The sequence below is a fragment of the Eschrichtius robustus genome, chromosome 4, assembly GCF_028021215.1.
Source record: "Eschrichtius robustus isolate mEscRob2 chromosome 4, mEscRob2.pri, whole genome shotgun sequence".
Lineage (NCBI taxonomy): Eukaryota > Metazoa > Chordata > Mammalia > Artiodactyla > Eschrichtiidae > Eschrichtius > Eschrichtius robustus.
Window position 1 is genome coordinate 107,206,129 of NC_090827.1, and position 14,607 is coordinate 107,220,735.

General features: G+C 32.6%; 1 protein-coding gene across 8 annotated transcripts in view; it reads left to right on the plus strand.

Moving 5' to 3' along the window:
• The window catches only part of LCORL (ligand dependent nuclear receptor corepressor like), a 181,707-nt gene that overhangs the window by 45,177 nt on the left and 121,923 nt on the right, over nt 1–14,607 (plus strand). For 7 of the 8 annotated variants that reach the window (XM_068543168.1, XM_068543172.1, XM_068543170.1 and 4 more), the window contains exon 2: nt 4,910–4,975. In XM_068543168.1, the coding sequence (XP_068399269.1) occupies nt 4,910–4,975 (66 nt within the window). Of the gene's footprint in view, nt 1–4,909; nt 4,976–9,585; nt 9,666–13,684; nt 13,802–14,259; nt 14,323–14,607 lie in introns of those variants that run through there. The other variant, XM_068543164.1, reaches the window with a different exon arrangement.

The window sequence follows — 14,607 nt, forward strand, 5'->3', positions numbered from 1 at the left end:
AGCATGGATAAATCTCATTAACAGGTGGCTGAGCAAAAGAAGCTAGACACAAAACAATATATGCTCTGATTCCATTTATATGCAACTATAGCAAAGATAAGTTAATTTATAATGACAGAAAATAGATTAGTGTTTCTTTGGGCTTTGGGTTGTTCCAGGAAATTTACTCAGATGGCACAAAGATACTATTTGAGTTGATAGACATATTCTGTGCTTGATTATGTTCTTAGTTAAACGAAAATATGCATTTGTCAAAATTTATTGAACTTTATTTTTAAAATGGGTACATAGTATTGTATGACAATTTTATCTCTATAAAATTGACGTAAAAAATCATAGGATGTGTTTATCAGCTGATTGTGCAATAGAGGGAATTTGTGAAGTGGAATATATATAGTAGAAGAAATTAAATGCAGTTAAGAAAAGAGAAAGAAATGTAAAATATAGGAGAGAGAGAGGGCAGCATGAAGTATATTATGAGAACAACTTAAGTACTTTTGATCAGAGTCTTAGGAAGGGTGTTAACAGCAACACATATTCACTGAAGGAGGTACTTTAGGCAGAAGCAAAGTATTCCTAGATGAATGCTCTGAGATATGATAAGTAATGAAGAGCAGAGACAGTGGTAAATATGTGTGCAAACATAAAACAACATAGTGTTTAGTGAAGTATATAGAGCAATAGCATAAATAGGAAGGAGGTCTAAGTCCTAGAAGGATAGATAAAGATTTTGATTAATGTTAGACCTGTATCCTAATTTCTGGGATAACCTCAAAAAGAATAGAAATAGAGGGCATAATTATCATATTGATAGAGAAAAAACAATAAATATTCAGTGAATTCCAAAGTTTGCAAGAAAGGCGAAAAATAGACGCTTGATACAAATAGAACAAAAACAGATAAGGAATTTAAACCCAAATATAAACTCTCTTAAATTTAAATTACTAAATTTTGACAAAATGTTGAAGTATTTTAGAAAAAGAAATTCCATATTATTTAATAATACAGAAAGGTTGTAAAGAAATGATTGAAAAAGACATTATGGAAATAATAACAAAAAGTGTTTTATAGGTGTGTAACAAAAGACCATATAGTCGAATGCAAAAATCATTGCTAGAAATAAAAAGGTTCACTTTGTAATTATATGAAGTTCTGTTCACCAGGATGATAAAACAATTATAAAATTATAAGCACTTAATAATGTAGCCTCAAAAACTTATAAAGCAAAATTTCAAAGAAGTCAAAAAGAGGAATAGACAAAGCCACAATTTCATAGAAGATTTTGCTTACTTTTCTCAACAATTGATAGAAAAAACAGACATTGAAAAACCAAAACTGTAAAATTGCATCCAGCAGTTTTAGAGGATGTATTCTTTTCAAGCATATGCAGAGAATTTTCAAAAATTGTGTATTGACCATAAAGACAGTCTCAGAAAATTTCAAGATTGAAATCATGTTGGGTATTTTCTTTTACTACAGTGTAATTAAGTTAGAAGTCTATTAAAAGGATAGACTATCCATATATATTTGGAAATTAAGAAATACACTTCTAAAAACTGTGAACCCGAAAAGAAGACATAATGAAAATTAGGGAATATTTTGACTGAATGATGAGAAAATATGACTGGATTGCAGCTTATTAGATGGAAATCAATAACTTTAAATGCATATATTAGAAAAGAAGAAAGGCTGAAAGTTAATGAGCTCTTCCATTTCAGGAAGAAAAAATAAGAGCAGAATAAAATAGAGGGCAGGAAGAAATAAAAGCAGGGACAGGAATTAGTGGATAAGAAAACAGACATACAATAGAGAAGATCAAGGAATCAAAAAAGAATTCTTTTTAAATCTAAAAAAAAAGAGAGGGAGAGAAACTTAATGGCTCGACTGAGAAAAAAGAGAAATCATAAATAACTCAAGTATGGAATGAAAAGCAAAAAGGACATGACTGCTGATATTGTTGACATTAGATAGATAAAAACATACAAGGAAATGTTTTATGCAAATAAATTGGAAAATATAGTTGAAATGGGCAAGTTCCCAGAAAACTATGACTAACATAAGAAATAGAATACATGAATAATCCTTCAACAGTTAAATAAATTTGGTCAGTAATAGGTACTTCAGAAAGACTTTATTTCCATTTGGCATCCCTGGCATGTTCTTTTAAAATGTTCAAGCAAGGCATCCTACATTTCCTAATATTTTCCCAGAGAATAGAAAAAGAAAGGACATTGCCACTCATTTTATGAGGGTAGCATAACATTGATGTAAAAACTTGATCAAGTACAAAGGAAATTTACAGACCAGTCTCATTAGTGAACATAGATGCTGAAATTTGAAAGGACTAATCAAGATAAGAAACCCAGCAAATATGTCTCATGATAATGTTGGGTTTTCCCAGGAATGGAAGAGGTTTGGTTTAATATTCAATGTAATTCACTGTATCACTATATTCAGAGATTTAAGAAAGAAAAATGACATAGTTATTTCAATAAATTCAAAATAAATTTGGTACTCAGCCTTAAAAAAAAAAAGAAATGTTGCCGTTTGTGACAATGTGGATGGACCTGGAAGGTATTATGCTTTGTGAAGTAAGTCAGAGAAAGACAAATACTGTATGTTTTCACTTATAAATAAAATCTAAAAAATAAAATAAATGAATACAACAAAACAGAAACAGACTTACAGAGAACAAACTAGTAGTTACCAGAGGGAAGACGGGTGGGAGGATGGGCAAAATGTGTGAAGGGGATTGAGAGGTACAAACTACTAGGTATGAAATAAGCTACAAGGTTGTAATCTACAGCACAGGAAATATAGTCAATATTTTATAATAGCTTTGTATGGAGTATAGTCTATAAAAATATTGAATTACTGTGTTGTACACCTGAAATGCAATATTGTAAATCAAATATAAATAAACTGATTGATTTGGTAAAATTCAGTATCTTTGCATGGCAGGAAAACTCCCCTAGCAAGCTAGACATAGAATGAACTTCCTTAATGTGATAAGCAGTATTTCTCTTAAAGAATACAGCAAACATATTTAATGATGAAACTTGGAATGTGTTCCCATTTAGATTGGGTATGTCAAGGATGCTCACTCTCACCACCAATTTTCAACATCATGATTGAGGTGCTAGCTAAGCCAATAAGGCAAGAGCAAGAAAAAAGAAAGCAATAAGGATTAGAAAGGAACAAAACAAAACTACCATTATCTATAGATGATATATTTGTATATGTAGAGCATTTCCAGATAACTTATTATAATTACAGAGTTTAGCAATGTTGTTAGATCACAAAGTCAATATACAAACATCAATTGTGTTTCTATAAGCCTACAAGAAACAAAACTTTTAACTAAAGATATCATTTACAATAGCACCAACACTATGCAATATGAATAAATCTTAACAGGCGGTATGTAAGACCTTGGTCTTATCTAGTGAACAGTTGAGGAGCCCAGTAGAAGAAAAATGTAAGTCCATGTTTGCTTTCTTTTCAGGCTTAAATCTAGGAAATACACACTATTTAAATTCAGTATGCTTACCGGCGGGGGTGGGGGGGGCGCTATACGTTTTGTCCAAAATACCACAGAATAACATCCTAAAATAGTTGTTTGCAATATTATTTTTGGAGTAAATTGATCACATCAAAATAGAATATCTTGGTAATAGAGATTTGGGGCTTGTTCAGTCTGAGTCTTTATCTAATAGTAAGTCTTTTCTGTAGCATTCTTGAAAGCATCCTCTGGTGGGAGTTCATTCACTTTTCTGCCTGAAATTTCCACTCATGGGAACTAGTACTGAATCATTTCACAAAGATTTTTTTAAGTACATATTTACCAAGTACTATGAGAGCTACCTTACTTTGTCAAATTTAAGACATCATCAGTTGTAAGATGCATCATTTCTTCATGTTCTACTAAATAAAAAAGTCACTTTTCGACTGACACACCATTGATTTTAACATGCATCTTGAGTATAGAGGTTTTTTAACGTTTTTAAAAGCATTTTATGATTTATGAAACATTTCTACAGAAGTATTTCTCCTGTTTTACAGTTTAGAAATATTACTGAGAAAATCTGTCTTTTATTTTTCAGGTCTATCATGCTTCCTTTAGTTTTTTTTCCTTCATAATTTAAGCATCCCTAAATTAGTTCCTTTTCTTGGTTTTCCATTTATTTTGCCATCCTGGTCATTTTCCAGGATGCCTTGTAGTTTATCAGTAACCTGCTTAATACTGAATATGATGCAGACTTCAAAAAGAAAATTGTAAAATCTTAATATTAGTTTATTCACAAAGTAGAATACTCTGAGTTCATGAACTAGAGTCTTGTTAACTTAATAAGATTTTCAGTAATATTTTTCCTTAAAACAAGGCAAAATTGTTGTGTTTTAATTTTTACAAGTAGGTTTAAATTTTATATATCATACTTTTCACAGCAAAAATTTCTCCTCATTTACTCGTTTTTAAAATTGAGGTTAAAGATGCTACTTTTTTTAAAGTTAACATTTTTTTGTAACCAGTATAAACAGGATTGTAATACATGTCTCTTCTAATTATTCTTTTCATCTCTACAAATCATTGCAAAACAAATCTGCTCATTATTTTAACCTGGGACTATTTCTAAATGACAAAGGTGTTTACTTGTTTTAGAAGTGAATATTTACATTTGAATATTTACATTTTTTTTTACAATCATGTAATTCCTGGTAGTCATTGTGTGACTTCTTGCTGTGTTGTATATATCGCCTAGTTCAACTTAATTCATCTAAAGGAAAAAATGACACCTCATAGTATGTTAAATTTATAATTGTCTGATTCATATAGAATTTATGGTTTTTGATTATTGTAAAATTAAGCTTTTTTAGTAGTTAACATACTTTTCTCTTTTTAATAACACAGGTTTTGAGAGTATTTTAGAAGGGCTTTATGGACCACGGCTACGAAGAGACCTCAGTTTATTTGAAGGTAATGTTTCTTTAAATTTTATTTAAAAATTTTAATCTTCTGTCCATTTTACAAATGAAAAATGGTTGTTCTATACTAATTTTGTATTAAAATGAATTTGTGATCTCATCTAATTAGAAAATATTTTTAAATAAGTAAATAAAATGATCTAAATATTATTTCTATTACATAATATAATAATGATAATTACAAAATTTAAAACAAAATTTCTGTTATTACATTGTTACATTATTATATAATCTTTAAAAAACTTTTAGTACATTGATCAAAGTAGAAAACAAAGCTTGTTTTTGGGTTAATGGTAAAATTTAATTTTTGTTATTTTAAACATTATGTGCCCTGACTTATTCTTAAAGAGGACTTAAAAGGGTTCAATTAAATAAATATCTCCTGTTGCTTATGATATAGGCAGCCTGGAACTGAGATTGTCATTCTGAGATACCCTGCCATGTGTGTTCAGAGTTTTAATGCTATTTGTTATTTCTTATATCCTCCTCTTCCAAACACTCTAGCATAAATCCTGGTGGAAGATTTTGATCTATGCTATAACTGCTATAATATAGTTTAGTTTTTTTATTACTTGCTTGGAAATGTAGAGCACTAGGAGAGAACATTTTTGTAGACATTTGAAATTTTATAGTACAGCTCATTCACAAAATGGGCAGTGCTAGTATAGATTTTCTACTTTGATTTTGGTACAATTATTTCTGAATCTCATACCTGTTCAGTTTTATATGCTGATAACTCTGTTAGCTTCTATTCTCCTCTGGTACTTTCCATTCTACAAAGACCCAAGGTATCTTGTATAAATAAATCTTTTGAGTTGAGGCAATCAAAAGTTTTCTACTTATTCTTTTTTTTTAAATTAATGTTGAGCAGGATAATTGAGTTATGAACCATAGAGCTGGTATCTATGAAAGATCATTTGTGCCAACCACCCATGTTCAATCAGATGAATGATATGCATGCAGAACATGACTTTTAGGATGGAGACTCCAAAATGTGCCTTATTCTAGTGTATTATCATTCTTATGGCTAAGAGCTTTTTCTTTTATCTCTTAATTGTACTCATTTCTCGTTTTATCATAGTTTAACACTGCATTAAATATTTTTACCTGATATATTTATAAACACTACTAATTGTAGTTTCACCTATTTTTCTGAGCATGTAAATGAAGAAAGGAAAAATCCAAAGAAACAAGAATTTAACCTGTGCTTGATATTTCTTCAACCTTTCTTTTTAAACCTGCTGTCCTCATTCAGATCAGAAGTCAGCATTATACTTAATTGCCTTCTGATAACCCAAGTTGCAACTTGTAACTCTAAGCGTCTTGCTTCCCCCACTGTCATTTATTTATTTATATAGTTATGTGTGTATATATTTATGTCTTCAAAAATTAGTTTATTACATAAAGGGCAAAATGTCCTAATGAAATAAATTCTTGTATTTTATATTTAGACTAGTATTTCCTTAGCATACAAGTGACACATGTTCATTTTTGGAAATTAGAAAATACAAATCAGAAAGAAAAAAATTACTCCTAGTTCCACGACCCACAGATAACCTTCACCATTTTTATATAAATTTAAAATATATGTTTGGATGTATTTATTCTTTTATTAAAGTAGTACATACTGTATATACAGTGTATATAGTTTTTTGTGCCTGCTGATTTTCTTCACTAGTGTATCATTTGGGTATATAAAGTTCTGGATCATCATTCTTAATGGCAGCACAGTATTACATTGTAGATCTATGGTAATTAATTTAATTAATTTTTTTTTACCCTGTTGCTTATACCTCATTCCATTTATTTTAATTCTGATAGATCTTGTACCTTATATCCTCTTTTGTGCTTTTTTTGGTGGGAAGATTTATAAAATTAGCTAAGCTTTGGAACTCAATCTTCTTCTCACACATGGGCACATACTGATGTTGCCCTTTTTCACCCCAGATGTTCTAACTTTTCTCCAGGTTTCTTAGGTAAATTCTTCCTCCTTTTCTTTGCTTTTTTGAATTTAAAATAAGGTTTCTAATCAAAGTTTCAGGCTTAAGAGGGATAATATTAATTGTAGTAATAAATCTGTATCTGTGCAAAGATAAAGACAGCCATACATTTTGAAGGAAAGTTACAACAGAGCTATCAAAGTGTAGAGCCTTTGAAAAGGCATGTAGAAGCTATCCATTATAGACATCTCCAGCTTTTTTCTTATCCTCTTCTTAAATAAGTGTGCTTTCTTTGTTGTTATCATTGTTTAAAATGGTTTAATATTTAGATGTTAGGACTACCAAGTGTAGGTATTTCTCATTATACAAATCTGTATGCAGGAATCACATAGGTGAGTGTATGTTTTTAGATAAATCATTGGAAATCTGAACCCTTGTTACTCACTTTCCAAAACTCAGGAACTAGATGAATTGGCTAGCCAAGGGATCCTTGTATATTACTCTAAATTATTTTTATTATAAAATTAAATGCATAGTATTTTTATTTTATAATACATTTAAGTTAAATAGACTGCATTGCCAATCTGCTACTGTTTCTGTGGAAAAATGTACTCTAAACTTCATAGTGCTACCTTGAAAGTCAACTTTGGCATACAGTGTGTTTTTAATTTTAAGGCTTTTTATCATCTGTATTAGTGTTTTGAGAAGTTTATATTTTAATTCTTGAAATCTATTCAGAGTCACCTCCAGATTGAATGGTTTCGTAAGCTTTTGAGTGTTGCTAGTTTTTAATTTGTTGGAAACAAAAGCTTTCTGTCTTCTTTGATCTGTTCTTAGGACTTTTTGTCGTTTTGAGGAAAACATAACTATTATTTCTTTTTGGAGTAAAGTCTCCAAAGAAACTTTGAATGTCATCAATTTTTATGTACTCCCTGAAAAGTTCTCCATACTCTATGCCTCTCTTCTACTAACCCAGAATTCACTTTTCCTGCTGTCACATGACTTTTAAGCAGAAATTCACTCTTGTTTTCTGCTTTAGTCAATCCTTTCTCATGTCTTATTGGGGAACCAGTTTCTTTCATTTGTAGGATTGTCTGATTTACTTGCCCTGACTATGGACATTTACAAAAATATGAAAAGAGTACAGTAGGCAGGTGTAAAGTGGCTGATAGATCCTTATTGGCTTTTCCCTAGCTGTGTCCACATTTCAAAGAGAAATTATATCAGAGGTATGCAAGCGATCGCATCTTGGCCAAATCCAGCTCACTGACTGTTTTTGAATGGCCTGTGAGCTAAGAATGGTTTTTATGTTTTTAAATAGTTGAAAAAAATCAAAAGAAGATTTAATATTTTGTGGCATGTGAAAAGTATATGAAGTCCGTATTTAATGCCCGATTAGTACAGTTTTATTGGAAACAGCCCCTCTCATTTGTTGACATATTGTCTATGGCTACTTTTGTCCTTCAACAGTAGAGTTGAATGGTTTTGACAGAGACCATATATCCTCCAAAACCTAAAATATTTGCTCTCTGGCTGTTTATATTATAGTAAAGGTTTGCTAATCCCTGACTTATACCACTGACCAACATTTAATATTTTTGGCTTAATATCCTTTTTTTTTCCCCAACTGTTAACACTATGATGATGGAGCAAACAAAGCTACTTTTTAATAAGATTTATTGGATGACATATTTTGAATGCTTATTTTGTGTTAGGAACTGTGATGAGCAAGGAGGAAAGAAAAATGAATAGGTAGGATCTCTTCCTACTAGGAACCCATACCCTAGTATTAACTAAAGAATGAGTAGCTTTCTAATATGAATTGATGATTATTTATATTAAAACCAGAGAATCTAATACTATTTTATAGTTAGTTATATAAGTTATATTAGCTTTCCTCAGTGTGTACACAGAGACTTATCCAAGTGTACAGGCATACCTCAGAGGTATTGCGGGTTCAGTTCCAGACCACTGCAATAAAGAGAATAACGCAATAGAGTGAGTCACATGAATTTTTGGTTTCCCAGTGCATATAAATTTTTTGGTTTCTACAGTTATGTTTACACTATACCATAGTCTATTAAGTGTGCAATAATAGCATTATGCTAAAAAACAATGTATGTACCTTAGTTAAAAAAGACTTTATTGCTAAAAAATGCTAACCATCACTTGAGCCTTTGGCAAGTTGTAATTGTTTTGCTGGTGGAGGGTCTTGCATTGATGTTTATGGCTGCTGACTCATCAGGGTGTTGGTTGCTGAAGGTTAGGATGGCTGTGGTGATTTCTTAAAGTAAGACAACAATGAAGTCTGCCACACTGATTGACTCTTGCTTTCACAAACAATTTGTAGCATTCAGTGCTATTTGATAGCATATTACCCACAGTAGAACTTCTTTTACAATTGGAGTCAGTCCTCTCAAAACCCGCCATTGCTTTATCAACTAATTTTATGTGATATTCTAAATCCTTTGTTGTCAGTTCAACAATCTTCCCAGCATCTTACCAGGAGTAGATTCTATCTCAGGAAACCACTTTCTTTGCTCATCCATAAGAAGCAACTCCTCATCCTTTGAAGTTTTATCATGCGTTTGTAATGATTCAGTCACATTTTCAGGCTCCACTTCTAATTCCAGTTCTCTTGCTATTTCCATCACATCTACAGTTACCTCCTCCACTGAAGTCCGGAGCCCTTCAAAGTCATCCATGAGGGTTGGAATCAGCTGCTTCAAAACTCCTGTTAATGTTGGTATTTTGACCTCTTCCCATGAATCATGGATGTTCTTCATGGCATCTAGAATGGTGAATCCTTTCCAGAAGGTTTTCAGTTTACTTTGCCCAGATCCATCAGAGGAATCACTATGTATGGCAACTATAACCTTATGAAATGTTTTTCTTAATGATTCCTGGTCAGTGGGCTGCAGAGTGGATGTTGTGTTGGCAGGCGTGAAAACAACATGAATCTTGTTGTACATCTCCATCAGAGCTCTTAGGTGATCAGGTGCATTATCAACGAGCAGTCACATTCACATTTTGAAAGGAATTTTTTTTTTTTTCTGAGCAGTAGGTCTCAACAGTGAGCTTAAAATATTCAGTAAACCATGTTGTCAACAGATGTGCTGTCATCCAGGCTTTGTTGTCCCATTTATAGAGCACAGGTAATGTGGTAAATGAGGATTTTTGGAATGGTAAATGAGCATTGGCTTCAACTTCAAGTTATCAGCTGCATTAGCCCCTAACAAGAGAGTCAGTCTGTCCTTTGAAGCTCTGAAGCCAGGCATTGACTTCTCTTTAGCTATGAAAGTCTCAGATGGCATCTTCTTCCCATATGAGGCTGATTTGTCTAAATTTTAAATCTGTTGTTTAGTGTGGCCATCTTCATTGATTATCTTAGGTAGATCTTCTGGATAACTTGCTGCAGCTTCTACATCAGCACTGTTGCTTTACCTTGCACTTTTCTGTTATGGAGATGGCTTCCCTCCTTAAACGTCATGAACCAATATCTGCTAGCTCCAAACTTTTCTCCTGCAGCTTCTTCATCTCTCTCAGCTTTCACTGAATTGAAGAGAATTAGGGCCTTGCTCTGGATTAGGCTGTGGCTTAAGGGAATGTTGTGGCTGGCTATCCAGACCACTAAAACTTTCTTATCATTCATGTGTTCACTTTTAATTTCCTATAAGAACTTTTCTTTTGCATTCACAGCGTGACTGTTTGGCACAGGTGGCCTAGCTTTCAGCCTGTCTCAGCTTTTGATATGCTTTCCTCACTAAGCTTAATCATTTCTAGCTTTTGATTTAAAGCGAGAGACTTGCTGCTACTCCTTTCACTTGAACTCTTAGAGGCCATTGTAGGGTTATTAATTGGCCTAATTTCAATATTGTTGTGTTTCAGGGAATAGGGAGGCCCAGCAAGAGGGAGAGATGTTGGGGACAGGCCAGTTGGTGGAGCAGTCAGAACACACACACGAAGAATATACAATGGAAAAAAGACTGTCTCTTCAGCAAGTGGTACTGGGAATGTTGGACAGCTGCATGCAAATTAATGAAGTTAGAGCACGTCCTCACACCATACACAAAAATAACTCAAAATGGCTTAAATACTTAAATGTAAGAAATGGCACCATAAAATTCCTAGAAGAGAACATAGGCAAAACATTCTCTGACTTAAATCCTACCAATGTTTTCTTAAGTCAGTCTCCCAAGGCAATAGGAATAAAAGCAAAAATAAGCAAATGGGATCTAATCAAACTTAAACGCTTTTGTACAGCAAAGGGAACCATAAGCAAAACGAAAAGACGACTTACAGAGTGGGGGAAAATATTCGCAAATGATGTGACCGAAAAGGGCTTAATTTCCATAATACACAAACATCTTATGTAACTCAACAACAAAACAAAAAACCCAGCTGAAAACTGGGTAGAACACCTAAATAGATATTTCTCCAAAGAAGACATACAGATGGCCAACAGGCACATGATAAGATGCTCAACATCACTAATTATTAGAGAAATAAAAATCAAAACTATAATTATGTACGACCTCAGACCGGTCAGAATGACCATTATTAAAAAGTCTACAATTAACAAATGGCTGGAGAGGGTGTGGAGAAAAGGGAACCTTCCTATACTGTTGCTGGGAATGTAAGTTGGTGCAGCCACTTTGGAAAACAGTATGGAGGTTCCTCTAAAAACTAAAAATAGAGTTGCCATATGATTCTGCAGTCCTACTCCTCGGCATACATCCAGACAAAACTATAATTCAAAAAGGCACATGCGTCCCTATGTTCATACCAGCACTATTCACAATAGCCAAGACATGGAAGCAACCTAAATGTCCACTGACAGATGAATGGATAAAGAAGATGTGGTATATATACACAATGGAATATTACTCAACCATAAAAAAGAATGAAATAATACTATTTGCAGCAACATGGATGGACTTAGAGATTATCATACTAAGTGAAGTCAGAAAGAGAAAGACAAATACCATATGATATCACTTATATGTGGAATCTAAAATATGACACAAATGAACTTATCTATGAAATAGAAACAGACTCACAGACATAGGGAACAGACTTGTGGTTGTCAAGAGGGAGTGGGCGGGGGAGGGATGGATTGGGAGTTTGGGGTTAGCAGACGCAAACCACTATATATAGAATGGATAAACAACAAGGTCCTATTGTATAGCCCAGGGAACTATATTCAATATCTTGTGATAAACCATAATGGAAAAGAATCTTAAAAAGAATATAGATACATATAACTGAATCACTTTGCTATACAGCAGAAATTGACACAACATTGTAAATCAACTCTTCTTCAATAAAAAAAAGAACACACATAGAACATTGATTGATTAAGTTTGACAACTTATATTGGCACAGTTCTTGGACCCCAAAGCAGTTATAATAGTAATGTCAAAGATCACTGATCACAGATCACCATAGCAAATATAATAATGAAAAAGTTTGAAATGTTGTGAGAATTACCAAAATGTGTGACACAGAGACACAAAGTGAATAAGCGCTGTTGGAAAAATGGCATTGATAGACTTGCTCAGCACAGTGTTGCCACAAACCTTCAATTTGTAAAAAATGCAATATCTGCAAAGTGCAGTAAAGCAAAGTGCAATAAAACAATAAAACTGCCTTATACGGTTGGACTACAGTTTGTTCACCTATTTGAAAGACCTGGTCACTTCCTAGGTTTGGCAATTATGAATAAACCTGCTATAAACATGTGTGTGCAAGTTTTTGTGTGAACATACATTTTCAACTCATTTGGTTAAATACCTAGGAGTACCATTGCTGGATCCTTTGGAAAGGAAAGACTCTGTTTAGCTTTGTAAGAAGCAGACTATCTTCAAGAGTGGCTGTACTATTTTGTGTTCCCACCAGCAATGAATTTAGGTTCCTTTTGCTCTACATCCTCACCAGCATTTCATGTTGTCCGTGTTTTGGACTTTAACCATTTTAATAGGTGTGTAGTGGTATCTTGTCATAATTTGCATTTCTCTGATGGCATGTAATATTGAGCACCTTTTCATATGCCTCTTTACTATCTGCATATCGTCTTGGGTGAGGTGTCTGTTAAGACAGGTTTTGGAGTCAAGAATGAGTTAGGAAATATTTCCTCTGCTTCTGTTTTCTGGAACAGATTATAGAGAAACCATTTGGGCTGGTGCTTTCTGTTTTGGAAGGCTACTTATTGATTTAATTTCTTTGATAAATGCCTATTGAGGTTACGTATTTTTTTGTGTGTGAGATTTGGTAGATTGTGCCTTTCAAGAAATTTGTCCATTTTATCCAAATCTGTGGGAAACTAATGCTGTCCATAATATTCTTCTGTTACTCTTTTAATGTTCATAGGATCAGTAGTGATGGCCCATCTTTCATTTCTGATATTTTCTCTTTTTTCCCTTGGTTAGCCAGGCTAGAGGTTTATCATTTTATTGTTCTTTAAAAAATCAGCTGATCCTAATTTTTTAAAAGGTATAGAATATAAACTGGAAGGATATATTGCAAACTATTAATCGTTATCTCTGGATGATGGGATTATGAATACTTTTTCTTTTCTCCTTTGTACTTTCAATATAGTTAATATGTAGTTTCATAATGAAAAATTATTTTTTAATTATATTGCCTACTGTTCAGTATCTTTTAACAAAATTAACAAAGTTATAATCAGTTTTTTATGACCTTAATGAAAAATCTAGTTTCAGTATTCTCCTTTTTCACTTTTCATTGAACTTTATCTTTAGGAACTCCAAATTTGTTTTCTATGGCTTGAGGGTACTGAAGAGAATAAAAACATTCAAAAGAAGTGTGGTTAGTAAAAAGAAAATGAAAGTAACATCTACTGGACTTCTGTGTTTTGTGTATGTTCTTATTTAATTTTTACTACAGCCTTAAGATGCAATTATTATTATCCTCGTTTTACAGTGAGGAAATTGAAGCTCAGAGAAAGTGACTTGCCCAAGGCCACATCTATCAATAGTATGTGGAAAGACCATGGTTCACTACAAGGCTCTCTAATTTCAAAGACTGTTATCTTTCCCAGATAAATTAGGTGAATGATTGGAGCCAGACTTTGACCACAAAAATATTTATATATGGTGGAAAGGTTGATTTTTATCATTCATTTACTATCAGTTTCATATATGACATTGCCTTTTATTAATAAGGCTAGTTGTATAAGGTACATATTTTGACCCTTTTTGAGCTTATACCTTCATGTATTAAAGTTTCAAAATGAGAGACAACTTATTTTAGAGATGAATATCTGAATCATTGTCAAATTTTGTTTGAGAGATAAAATGAATGTGTTTTGTTGTAGTGCTTATTTAATTTTTATGACCTGAAAGGACAACCTGGACAGAGGGAGAAGTCTGGCCTCCAGGTGATTTTTCAAAATCGCTTTTCCTATATATAAAAAATGTATACCATCATCATTTATTTGGACTGAAAATTAAAAATTGCTATATAAAGAGTAATTACTAAATATTTTTAAGTAAATTCATAGATTTCTGAACCCAGTAACATTTAATGGCATTTATGTAATCATTGATTATTCAATGCCATTTGTTTAACTATGTAGGCATTTATTTTAATTGAATTTCCTTGAAGAACTTCACCTAAAATAACTAAAGTAACTGAGGATAATCTCAGCATGCCCAATTTTATT